The sequence below is a fragment of the Sander vitreus genome, chromosome 11, assembly GCF_031162955.1.
Source record: "Sander vitreus isolate 19-12246 chromosome 11, sanVit1, whole genome shotgun sequence".
NCBI classification, from domain to species: domain Eukaryota; kingdom Metazoa; phylum Chordata; class Actinopteri; order Perciformes; family Percidae; genus Sander; species Sander vitreus.
In genome coordinates this window covers 21,136,181-21,148,780 of record NC_135865.1, presented here as the reverse complement: position 1 = coordinate 21,148,780, position 12,600 = coordinate 21,136,181, and the positions used below count along the sequence as shown (strand labels likewise).

The window sequence follows — 12,600 nt, the reverse complement described above, 5'->3', positions numbered from 1 at the left end:
TTTATGTAAGCTTTAATAGGCTGCATGGCTGGGGAAGGTTTCTCTGTCACACCCTGCTGCTCTCTATAATAACACCACAACAGCAACCTTATCCCATGCTTTATAGTGTTCTTTATGTAAATCGACAATTGTGTGTCAAATGTTGGGTTTCACATATACACGACTACTGCATACACACACAGAAATCATGGTTCTACGTGCAAACGCACATCCTATTTTTTGCCCTTGCATTGTCTGGACGCAGACTGGGACAGAGATCAACCTTCCCTGCCATTTAAAAGCCATAAGACCATCAATCTGACCAGTACGGATCCGATACTTCTAGGTTCCCCTGACAAAAACACTGTCAGCTCCAGCCTGGATTTCACCTCGCGCACTTCCATGGAAAAGCTGCCGTCCAAAGAGCCCCCCGCCCATCCAGTCATCGTAAGTGACCCAGAATGAACTCAGGTTTGATCAAGTTTTATTTCTGTATTGTGCCCCTTTAATGAATGTACACCCTGCCATGTCTCCCTGCAGGACGTGGCTTCAAACGGAGTTAATGGAGGTTTCCGTGAACAGTTAGTGACGATGAGGAACAAAGGTAAAGAGCAGAGCACACAATCAGAAAAGTTATGTAATTGATCCTGACGACTATGAACACAAAAACACACCGATGGGAGGGGGGTCATTTTGTTGACTTAGTTCTGGGAGAAACATTTTTGCAAACACTGGACTATTGTGAATAATATTGATGGACATTTACTGTGTTATGTAACAAAACATTATTATTATTGATTATCATACATCCTCAGCAACACTTGTGTAAATCATGTATTGGTAATATAAGATGGTATATTCCCTTTTAAAACTTGTTTCTCTCCTCTACTGTCCCTCACTGTATCCTGTTTTTCATTTCTCATGTAGAGTCAGAACCCATATCTTTGAAAAACTTAAAACGGAGGTCAGAGTTTTTTGAAAAAGGTAAAAAGAAAAGAAAAAAAAAGCATGGGCCGAATCGGGGCGGGGTCTTCATAATAATATTAATGACTTCTGTGTAATCTGGTGGCTGGGTTCTCTGTGCTTTTGTCTCACTGAATTCCTCAGATTCCCAAAGGATTTTTGCATGTTTCTTATCAGTCCCATCCTTATGTTCAATTGATAAATAACCTATTATCAATTGATTCTGGGATTATCCGGAATAAAAATAGATTCCTCCATGGCTTTGGTGCCGGAGCTTAATCTTTGTGCTGTGCCTCTTCCCTCCTTCAGGTGGCTCAGGGTCCAGTGTCAGTGCGCTGGTCTACCTCTGTGGTAAACAGGGTTGAGTGTGCAGTGACCTCCTCACTTTTGCTTTGTACACTCTGGGACACTGACATGCTTTTCAAACCAAAGGAGCTAGGGCGTAATTTCCACTGGGGACACGGGGGACATACACCCCACACACACACACACACACACACACACACACACTTTTCAAAATCCAATTTGTGTGTCCCCCACTTCCAAATTCTTTTGATATTATTTTATTCATAAGTCTCAGTGATCAGCCTCTATTTTTAATAATGAAGATAGTATGACATCTTTTTCTTATACATTGTTTAGAACTATATTTTCAGAGAATTTATCATTACAATCAACTTAACTATTTTCTGGATTTTGTATCATCATAGTCCCTAAACTTATCTAAAAATGCAGGAAATGGGATTCAAATAGAAATTTTTGACACAGGCAGAGGACTCCCAGACCCCCTGTTTTGTGCCCCCCCCCCAACTTCTCAAACCAAATATTACACCCTTGCAAGGGAGTCTAGTGATAATTTTGTGGCAAATTAAAGAATTGTCTCCTCACAAATCAAACAAACTCTGTTTAGCTTAATTATTTTTAAGATGAAGGTGAAAAACTATCAGTTCATTATCACAAAACCTCACAACATATTGTATTGAAGAAGAGACCCCATAAAAGAAAAATGAAAAGAAAACGTAAAACAACAAAAAAAACACATTCAAGCTCCAAAGGCTGGACAGCATGTCAGACAATATGCCAGCGTACCAACCACAAATACAAATCTTTGACTCCTGCAGTGTTTGTGGTGTTTTTTTGAGTGGTGTCCAGGTTTAACACATGGTTACACTTTTCACTATGCTGCGCATGAAGTTAAAAGAATTCCGGTTGCTCTTTTGGCATGCATGTATTGAACTGTATGTTAGCCTTTCCAGACTGGCTGCGCTGTACTTGTGTGCATCTTAAGTACGCATGCTGCTCATATGTGTGTGTCTTTCTTCCAGTGTGTTTGATCCTGTTGTCGCAATCAGTTTATTGATTTTCCTATTCAGAACTATTGGGCTGGTATCCAATGGAAATGTCAAGAAGTAGGTGATTTTGAATTGAGAGAATCAATAAGTCATAGTGGGTGAAATTTAACCTTTGTTGCTTGAAGGCTTGTTGAAAACATCAATTACTGTTTGTGGTTTTAAATGTCATTTTCAATGATGAATTGGCACTTTAATAAGCCTGTCAACTTTGTGTTGCTGCAGTATATGGCCTCAGGGTTAACTTCTATTCAGTTGCTCTGCCTGTGCATGCCAGAAGTATTGACTGGACGATTTTCTTTCTTTTCAAGGAGGATCAGAGTCTGCAATGCCAGATGTGAGTAGTATAATCAGTGCATATAGGGCAGTTTTTGTCTCTTTTATGGTGTTTGCTATTATAGCAGGACAACATCTTTAAAAGCAGATGGCACAATTATTACAAAGCCCAGACCCATTATTAAGAATCTCATGTGCACTAGTTCACTTCAGACGCTGGTTCACTCTGCTTCTTAAGCAAAAAAAAAAAAGTGGCCCAATCACTCAACTATGATTGCGAGGGAACTTTAATTTTTATAAAAGTAAAATGAAGAGACTAAAAGAGTCTAAGGAAAAATGTTGTTTGTTGTACGAATTGTAAAGCCCTCTGAGACAAGCTGCGTAGATACAATTGACATGACTTCACAATACCATGAAGTCAGTTGGGCTGTCATACAGTTGATGGCTAATGTGATAGCGGTTGTCTCATACTGCGTGTCTGTCTTCTCTGTCTGCAGATACCTGTTCCTTCAATCATTCCTTCTTCCAGCCGCTGGTCCTGGGACCCAGAGGAGGAGCGCAAAAGACAAGAGAAATGGCAGAAGGAGCAGGAGCGCCTCCTACAGGTACAAAAAGGCACACTCGTGGAGCAGTGACGTTATGTCACAGTATGCACTCCGTTGCCAGTTTATTAGGTACACCTAGCTAGAACTAATGCAGGGTGATAAAGCCCTGCAATACGTCCTATCTTCAGGAAGGTTACAATGTTCTGTTTTTGTTAAGTGTACTAGAGAGGTGCTGATTTTCTTTGTGGTGCTGTTAGATTGTATTGTGTTAAACTTGGGAAAGCAACAATTCAGATAAATCACAAAACAATGAAATAAGGACACTCAAGGAAGAAGATAAGAAAACAAAATACTATTATAGCCATCAAAGTTTTCTTTAATGCAATGGTTTTGCTTTTGTTTTTATATTGTGTGAGACAAATTTACATTACAATAATGTTTTTTGTGATTCTAAGACTAGGACCGTATTCTAATTTGTATTGAATATAATTGATATTCTAATATTTGGTCTGCACTCATTGATATAAACACAGTGGACAATATATCACAGAAGTAACAAAAGTAACACCTCGCAGTAAAACCCATTACAATTACAACAGCACCAAAAACTATACCCACTAAAATAATCACGAAGCTGAACAACCCGTCTTAATCAGTTTCAACAAAAACTAAACTCTATAACCTTCGTAGGTAGGATTTATTCCAGGGCTGTTGTATTAGGCTGCATTAGTTTTAGCCAGGTGTACCTAACACACTGGCAACTGAGCGTATAGCCCATAAAACTGAAAATAACAAATGAAGCAACATCAACATCACAATTAGGGCTGGGCTATATATTGATATTATATCGATATCGATATACGAGGCTAGATAGTGTCTTACATTTTGGATATCGTAATATCCTGATATGACACAAGTGTTGTATTTGCCTGGTTTTAAAGGCTGTATTACAGTAGAGTGATGTAATTTTCTGAACACACCAGACTGTTCTAGCTGTTCCATTATTTGCCTTTACCCACATAGTTTTTATATCAACATAACTGATGATTATTTATCATCAGTTATGTTGATAACGACAATGACTTGAGGCACAGAGCTTGAATGACAGGCTAGGAAGTCCTCACAATCAAAGCAGACTGCTCCTAATAGGCTCCAAACTGAAACCTTTACAGAGTGCTCTGGCAGCTAAAAGTAAAGCATCTGTCGGGTATCCAACTTGTAGTAGAATCCTATCAAAACATTTTTCCGAGGGTCTATTTCTGGATCGAGATCAAAGGTGTCCAAGCAGAGCGCTGTAGCCAGGAAGGCTTGTTACTCCTCCAGTCTTTGTTCCCTGTTGGATACACGGCCTGATTTCACGATGTGCCAGGGAGACTTCCTGCCCTGGGCAAGCTTCTCTAGGTTTATCAACTTTTCAGGATGGTTAGATAACATGTAGTTGACCTTGGAATATAATACAGCTGGGATATCTATTTAGTTTTTATATAAATTACTTTTTCTTCCCACTATACTATGTAATATTGTCATGTACATGTTTATATTTTCTTTTTTGTGATCAGAGAGTAATTACATCTATAAAGATGCTTCCCCTTCATTCACCTTTGGTGAATGTAGCCTTGGCCGGGAGGAGTTGATGTCGTCTGACGGTTCATTGGATGTTTTGACCCTGAACCGTAACACCCTCCCATTGGCGGGTCAGCAGTGGTGGCCTCCTCCTGGCTACCAGCTTGGCTTCTCTCTCCTGTTCCATAACCAGCATGGGGACACTCCCAAAACATATGAATAAATGTGCCCATGGTCTTTAGCGAACACAATGTGCATGAAGCATCACCAATAATTTTCATTAGGCACAGCTTGCGAGGGGTCAAATGAGATATTTATATTTTCTTGTGTGTGTGTGACTATGTGCATGCATGTCATTTCACTTGGATGATCTTTGACCGCTTTTCCTGCTTTTCCGTCCAGGAGAAATATAAGCGCGACCAGGAGAAGTTGCAGGAGGAGTGGATGAAGGCTCAGCAGGAGGTTGCCGAGAGCGTACGCCAAGAAGAGGTAACATTTTAATTTGTATAAATTATGGGCTAATACCTAGAACAGCCGGAGGGTAATTAAAGGTGGCAATAAGTTCTGACTCATAGCATTAAATTATCTAAATGTATCCAAAGAGCTTTAATAGGGTCGTTGATCGAAATTGATATAATTATGCAGCAGTTACGTGCCTAGGAGCTGGTATGTCTGGCTTTTAAAGCAGACATCCGCTTTACATGAAAGATGGGGAAAGTGAGAGCAGAACAATGTCTAGCCATGTGGATATTCACATAGAACATACAACATGTGGGGCCTATGCTTCCCGTAATGACAGGAGTCTTTTCAGCTCATAGTTTTGCAACAAAAACTCCCCTTTGATTGGAATTTCCAAACACTTGCTGGTTTGTCACCTCGGGGGATGACACGAGTTTCTCCTCTGTTGTTGCAGTTGCTCCTGTAGGTCAGATTACTGAATACCATCATTGTGGTAAATGCTTCCTCTTTTCTGTGCTTCCTTTTCCCTGGCAGTCTGGGAGCCTGGAGGTGATCAGACACAGCATCAGCCCACTCCCGTCCCTCTCTACCATCAACCAGCCCACCTCTCCTCCGTGGGAAGAGGAAGAGAGAAAGAGGAAGGAGGAGCAGGAGCGCCAGAAGCAGGCAGAGGAGCGGGAGCGCCAGAGGCAGGCGGAGGAGAGGAGGAAGAGGGAAGAGGAGGAGCGGGAGCTGCAGCGTCTCCAGGAGGAGAGAGAGAGGAAAGAAAGGCAGGAGGAGGAGGAGAGGAAGATGAGGGAGGAGGAAGAGCTGAGATGGCAGAGGAGGAGAGAGGAGGAGAGGAAGGAGGAGAGGAGGCGGCAGGAAGCTGCAGAGCAACAGCGCAGAGAGCGGGAGAGAGCCTTCGAGCAGCAGCAGCAGTGGTCAGTAGAGACACTGCTCCTCCTATTACCCTCACACTTTACTCACACATCTTCCTTATCTGTCCATCATGTTGATTATAACACATTGAAGAGAAAAACATAACCTGCTTTGTTGTCTGTGCATTAACATAAATGCAACTAATGTGCTTGCATGTGCTGCGCTCCACCTTTGTGTTGTAACTCTCGTCGCACCTCTCCCTAACACTACCCTTCACCAAAGGGCTGATGGCTCCCATGGCTTTGCCAATGTCCAGTCGTCACTGTGCCTTGCAGACAGGTTAGTACAGGAGGGATTGTGTTTGCATTTGTCAAACTGCATCTGCAGTCATACTTAAAAGATAATGCTTTTTGTTTGTATTGAGCTGATCGGCTATTGGCACTAATAACACCTGCTTGCTTCCTACCCTATTTTGATGAGTAATTGTATGTAACAACAATGCCTTACAGTGATTACAATTTATTATAATATTTAGGAATAATGAGTTGAATAGGTTATTTTAAGTCCCCCAATTTAGTATTTATGTGCAGTACAGTATATGAACAATCAATGAACAGCTTATAACACACTATAATGTAGTTGTTTGCAGATGCAAGTGTTTATTAACGTATTTTCCCACAACTGCAACGCCCCCTGTGGGCACCCATAAGTGGAGAATAGGAGAAGTTATTAATTACTGACAAATACTGCACTTTAATACGCACCAAAACATATCCTTATGTCTGCTTACAACTACAGTATAGTGTTATAAACCACTTATTAAATTTTTGTATACTGCGTATGAATATGAAGTAGGGGGGAAAAGAGGTTAACGTTTGTATTGGATTGCTAAATTAATAAATGCTCCTTTCACAGTAGCTTCCCCACATTTTCAGCTCCAAGATCACCTTCTCTGAGTTCTTTATAAAATTCTCTGCACCAGGAGTTATCTTGGCAACACAATTTGTTCTTTCCTCAACAAAACTGCCAAAACAGTGTCTCACAAGCATACAATCCTGCCCAACACCAACACCAGTTTCTAACAAACAAGAACAATTTGTCACAACATAATTTACAAACTATTAAATACAAACTTTGAAAAAAATCCATCCATGCTGTTTTGAGTGAGATACGGTTTCTGAATGTGTCCTGCCTTCAGTCTCTGGGTGAGCTGTTCAAAATCGGCACGGCTTGTGACGTCACAAGCCAAAACGAGCTGGTTAACCGCAACCGTTAGCTCGTAGCGTTATCGTTAGCATTAATGCTAACGCTAGTATGCTAATAGCAAAGCACTGTTACAACACACACAAGTTAACCATAATCTACAAAAGAACTACTTACATGTGCGCCCTCATTTAGAAGTCTTCCAGCTAATCCTGCCTTGTAACTGACCGAAGGTGGAGAAACAGCCTTTCTTTTACTGTCTATGGAGCTAGCTAGCTGACATGATCTACAACTGAGCTACTGCACATGTGCGAGTGCAATCAAAGATAGTACAGAAGAAGAAGAAGAAACGAGGTCTCACTCTGTAGCTAAAACAGAGACCAGGTGAAAAGAGGATCTGCAGCAGTGAGAGAGCTGTGCAGTACAACAAAAATATGGTGTTTTTTGAAAATTAAACCATGCAGACCTATTCTGGTACAACCTTAAAATACAATTATGAACCTGAAAATGAGCATAATATGGGCTCTTTAAGATCCTTGTATGTCTTTAAAGCAGGAAATCATGCTTTTCCTTTGTTATATTGTCAACAACAGTTTCTCAGTACAAAACATCAGTACATCATTTCATCACTGTGGTATTTTACATATCAAAATTGGTTGTAAAATATGTGGCTTCTATAAAAAAGAGCTACTGTAAGTATGATTACTTTCTTTTCTTTTTTAATCAGGCCCTAACACGTAATTTATTCTGTTTGACAGGACAAAATCTAAATCATCTCCCCAGCTTGATGAAGAAAAACCTCAGAGAAAAGGTCAGTTTTCTTTTCTTTTCCATTAGTTACGTTCCATTATAGTTTACATTTAAATGAAAATAAGTGACGGATTGAATGACTGTGAATGCAACAGCAATATGAGTCCAGATATATTAGAACATTTAAATATTGGCCTGTGTTTTTATAAATGACTCAATGTACGCATGTTGTTGCATACACATGCGGGCTGTACTCTACTGTAGGTGTATATGTGCAGCCGGGGGGCATGGCTCACTGGCTGCTGGAAGAGCAGCTGAGGAGTGCAGGTGACAAACGGGCCCAGAGTCAGTGGGCTGCATCAGAGCTAGAGACGGAGAGGAGAAACATCCTCAATGCCATGAGATACAGAGAGCCGGAAAGAGGTGGGCTCAGCCCCTGATCTGCTCTCATTAGGACAGCTTTGATCAGCCAATTGTGAAATTTCACCAAATCAAAACTTACAGCTGCTCAATTGACAGCTGACCAATCACATGGTAAATCAATCAGTCAGCCGAGCAGGAAAAGACAATTAAAAGAAAAAAACAATTAACTCATTGATTGCAGGGTGATTTCTTTCAGGTCCCTTCTATAATTTCATTGTACTTTTATGTTTTTCAAAAGTTCTAATCAAGACTGGGGAAACACTGCTTCTACATCATCACAGTCTCGTTCTTTCTGTCCCATTTTCTTCCACGTTCTCTGCGAGTCCTATTCTATTTTTGACTTCCCAGAAACTTTTCATTTCACCCAGCATATTGTTGAGTTTATCTCTCCTCTCTGGGTGCAGTGACGGACAGTACATTGGGTGATAAAAGGAGTCAGCAGTCCGTGTCGCAGGCAGAGCAGGAGCGGCAGCAAATCCTGAATGAGATGAAGAAGAAGACTCCGTTGCTGATGGACAAAAGCTGGATCCGCGAGCGCTCCTCCAACACCACCACGATCCAGCAGTCTGACGTGCCACCCATGCGCAGGTACAGTCTACCCAGCATGAATGAGAGTAAACAAATATTATCTCTGTTGTGTGATGATGGTGGTTGGCTTTTCAAACGTACTAATATCCTGTTAACTTGTGTTGCGTGCTGAAATTAAAACATTTATTAGTCTGGCTACCACTCTGTCTTTGTCTTGACAAATTTGATTGGACCATTGGTAAATATTCGAACATAAAAACAACTGCCACAGGTACAGTTGGTAGCCAGACATTTTAAATGCCTCTAACGGGCTAACGTGGGCGTGGTGTGGGTTGGCTTTGCAGAGGTGAGTCTCTTGACAACTTGGACGCCTCATACAACTCCTGGCGCTCATCATGGACACCCAGAAGCAACTCTCACATCCCAAACTACACTCGGCCTCACTCTGCCCTCTCTGGCAGCACTTCCTTTTACGGTGGTGGGTTGGGGGCCCAGCGGCCCGGCTCCTCCACTCTGCCTTCCTCCTCCTCCATGGGCTCCCTCCGAGGCGGGGCAGGAACCCCCTCATCTCCTTGGTCCCGGCAGTCGCTATCCCCCTCACCCTCCTCTCCGTCACCCACCACCTCTCCAGAGCCCACGTCTTCTGAGGCTGGCGCCCCCGAGCAGCGGAGCAGGTAAAATCAACAATGCTGCTTCGCTTAACACCCCCAACAAGCTTCTTCTAACCTCTCACTGGTGTACTAGGTTGCATTATCATAGTCCAGGTGGTGGGAGGGCAACTGGACCTCAATTGTTTTCGCTTGTTCTACTTTTGAATGTATTATAATATAATGTTGTGTATGATATTGTTTTTATGTGACATTCTCCATCCGTTCACGTTCTATTTCACAGCTGACTCCGACTATTCAGTCCTTTAATTTTTTTTTTTTTTTTTTACAGATTTCCAGTTGAATTCCACTTGCACATTCAGTGTTGTTTTGAGTTTGTGTGTCTCTGTGTCCATGTGTTTTTTCAACACCCTGGCACTGATATTTTAAGAGTCAAGCTAACACTTATATTGTTACCAATATTGTTTTAGTTTCCATGTCAAAATGATATATGATCATTGTTTCCTTGTTATTTTCCTCCTCTCGTCAGGAATGAGAAAAAAATGGATGCTTTATATATGACACAAAAATGTTTAAAGAAAACTCATCATTAAAAAGATTGTTATAGGTGACGGAAAACTGTAATTAAAAAAATATTTTACAGAATCTTTTAAATGGAGCTTTGGTCATCAAGGAGCTTCTGCTTCATTTTAGCAGGGGACATAATTGGTGAACATGTGTTTTGTGTGTGTACCTGCTTGCATTCATGCGTCATGCATGTGAGCTTAGCTCTCGAATCACAGCTGTGCGTTCTGTAATCCAGGTCAGTGAGTGGCAGGAAAATCTGTACGTTCTGTGACACCGCACTGGGAAAGGGAGCAGCCATGATCATCGAGTCCCTTGGGCTCTGTTATCATTTGGGCTGTTTTAAGGTGAGAGCTGGGCTCATGTCAGCCCCCGAACACATCATCAACACACCTCGGCCGATCCTCAAAAGCTAACCTGATCACTCCAGACTTCCTTCCTTCCAGACTTCTTTTATTACTAACCTGGTCAATCCTGGTGAGGCACAAGGTCCTGTTTTCTTTACAGCTGAGCAAAGTTGATTTTTTGTGCCAAAACCTGCACGCCAAACTAATCAACCCCTCCCTCACTTTGTCTCTTTTCACCAATGCTTAATTGTTGATACGTCCTGGAACTTGGGTCTTCACTTGAGTTTGGTCTCCTGCATTTGAACAGTGATCCATCCTGCTAATCTTTGTCGTTTGACTCCGATTTATTCTTTTCCCTTCATTTTTCTCTTTCTATACATACAATCAAGGGCCTTCTGTCTGTCCTCATTCCTCCGCCTTTGGACTTCGACGCTTTGTCTAGCTTTAAACACCGTTTGAGTAGCTCTTTAACTCTTCCTTCTCCTAAACTTCCTCAGTGTATCGACTGTAAGTCGGACCTGGGAGGATCGGAAGCTGGGGCTGAAGTCAGAATACGAAACAAGCAGCTGTACTGTAACACCTGCTACATGCGATTCAAAGGTGAGTATGTGATCAATCTGATCAGCATGATGACGTGTTGTCTTCTGCTTTCTTTAAATGTAATATTTGTTTTTTTTTCCAGCTGCCCAGCCAACCTCTATGTGACATGACTGTACTCCAGCAGATTGATGAAGAGACTACTTGTGACAACAACCCATGAGCATTTAAGTGAACTTTAGCTGGGACACTTGGTTTGGACATACTTCCATTTATGACTCTAGAAAATCTCAGTTGAATCGCTGATGAGAATTATATTTGTGGTTTTTGAGAGGGTTTGCTTGCAAAGACGTTATCTACTTAACTGCGTTTATATCATATTAAGTATTACAGTTGTACAAAATGTAAGGGTTCTGCATGCACCGGACTTTTATGTTTTAGCCACGAAACTAGTCAAAACGTTAAATTGTCTATAAGATTATTGAGGCAGATCTTTGTAATGTTCTTCAATGAGAAAGATTTTAGAAATCTTGAGAGAGTTTTCAAGGTTTCGATCTCCTCTTACTCATGCTTCTTTTTCCAGTGAGTCTTGTGGTATTAACACATTTGTCGACCAATGTATTCCTATCATGTCTATGTGCCTTTTCGTTTGTAACAGGGAAAAGTAATTACGATTATTAGATATCTTTCAAAACATATTTAAAATGGTCTGCTTGGATGGCACTTATCTGGAGTTTTCACTGATAGATGGAGGATTGTACACACAAGCAGGTTTCCTCGTGAAGATTATATCATACAGAATGGCATTGAGGCAAACAGTAACATTTGTAAATAAAATGACTAAATGCGCTCATCTCATGTGGTTTTGTTTACTTTTTTCAGCAAATTGCTAAAATTCTTTGTAATGATATTCCAATACATGATGTGAAGCTTTTCCTGCCTCTCTGTTCAGAAATCATTATACTCTTCTTTCTCAGTCCGTCCCACTCATTCTCTGTTTCTCTGTAGTGCCACAGTCATAATGAAAGGAATTTCAATGAGCTATTGCAAAGGTTCAGAGGACCTGCCTGCTCTGTGTTCGCTTAAGCCAATTTGTCATGAATATTTAATTCAGTGCACATGCATTACAATTTGATTACACTTTGATAAGCTATTTTCTTAATGTATTCTGTCATTTTGGTTGTTTCATGAAATCATATTGCATAAGCATACATTGAATATTCATACGAGCAGGGACGCTCTTGATTGTTCAGTCTGCAGCTCCCAAAATGCTGTTTAGCAAGGTAAGACATTGTCCTCATTTCCTACGAATGGAATAAGCTCAATTGAAGCAATATATGGAAATAAGTTGGGCCAAGCATAAATTGGCTCTGTATTCTTGAGGTGAAGCACAAACAACCCCTGGAGGCAGACATCACATGTTCTTAGATTCCTTTTTTAGATTTTCCTTGCCTCTCTCGTGGGAGAGAAATATTTTAATTAAAAACTTAGAAAAAAAACACGGTCTGAATGGCGCCGAGCAGAGTCGAGTGGCTGAGAAATATAAAACCTTTCAGGATAAGTATTCCATCTTTTTCCTCCAAAGCCAAGGCCACAACCAGCCTTTTTGGAAGGCTTTGACATAAAGAATCAAGTGTGTGTGTGT

At 41.1% G+C, this 12,600-nt stretch overlaps 1 protein-coding gene across 9 annotated transcripts in view; it reads left to right on the top strand.

The window, feature by feature from the left end:
* Window positions 1–11,808, top strand: part of LOC144525455 (LIM domain only protein 7-like) — a 49,982-nt gene extending 38,174 nt beyond the window's left edge. For 2 of the 9 annotated variants that reach the window (XM_078262295.1, XM_078262296.1), the window contains 15 exons: window positions 245–426; window positions 520–583; window positions 907–963; window positions 2,603–2,628; window positions 3,065–3,172; window positions 5,078–5,164; window positions 5,669–6,057; window positions 6,278–6,334; window positions 7,957–8,009; window positions 8,213–8,371; window positions 8,776–8,959; window positions 9,244–9,573; window positions 10,310–10,418; window positions 10,916–11,018; window positions 11,101–11,808. In XM_078262295.1, coding sequence (XP_078118421.1) covers window positions 245–426; window positions 520–583; window positions 907–963; window positions 2,603–2,628; window positions 3,065–3,172; window positions 5,078–5,164; window positions 5,669–6,057; window positions 6,278–6,334; window positions 7,957–8,009; window positions 8,213–8,371; window positions 8,776–8,959; window positions 9,244–9,573; window positions 10,310–10,418; window positions 10,916–11,018; window positions 11,101–11,123 — 1,931 coding nt within the window. In that variant the 3' untranslated portion in view covers window positions 11,124–11,808. The remainder of the gene's footprint in view (window positions 1–244; window positions 427–519; window positions 584–906; window positions 964–2,602; window positions 2,629–3,064; window positions 3,173–5,077; window positions 5,165–5,668; window positions 6,058–6,277; window positions 6,335–7,956; window positions 8,010–8,212; window positions 8,372–8,775; window positions 8,960–9,243; window positions 9,574–10,309; window positions 10,419–10,915; window positions 11,019–11,100) is intronic. The other 7 variants (XM_078262298.1, XM_078262297.1, XM_078262299.1 and 4 more) reach the window with 7 other exon arrangements.
* Window positions 11,809–12,600: the final 792 nt, after the last annotated feature.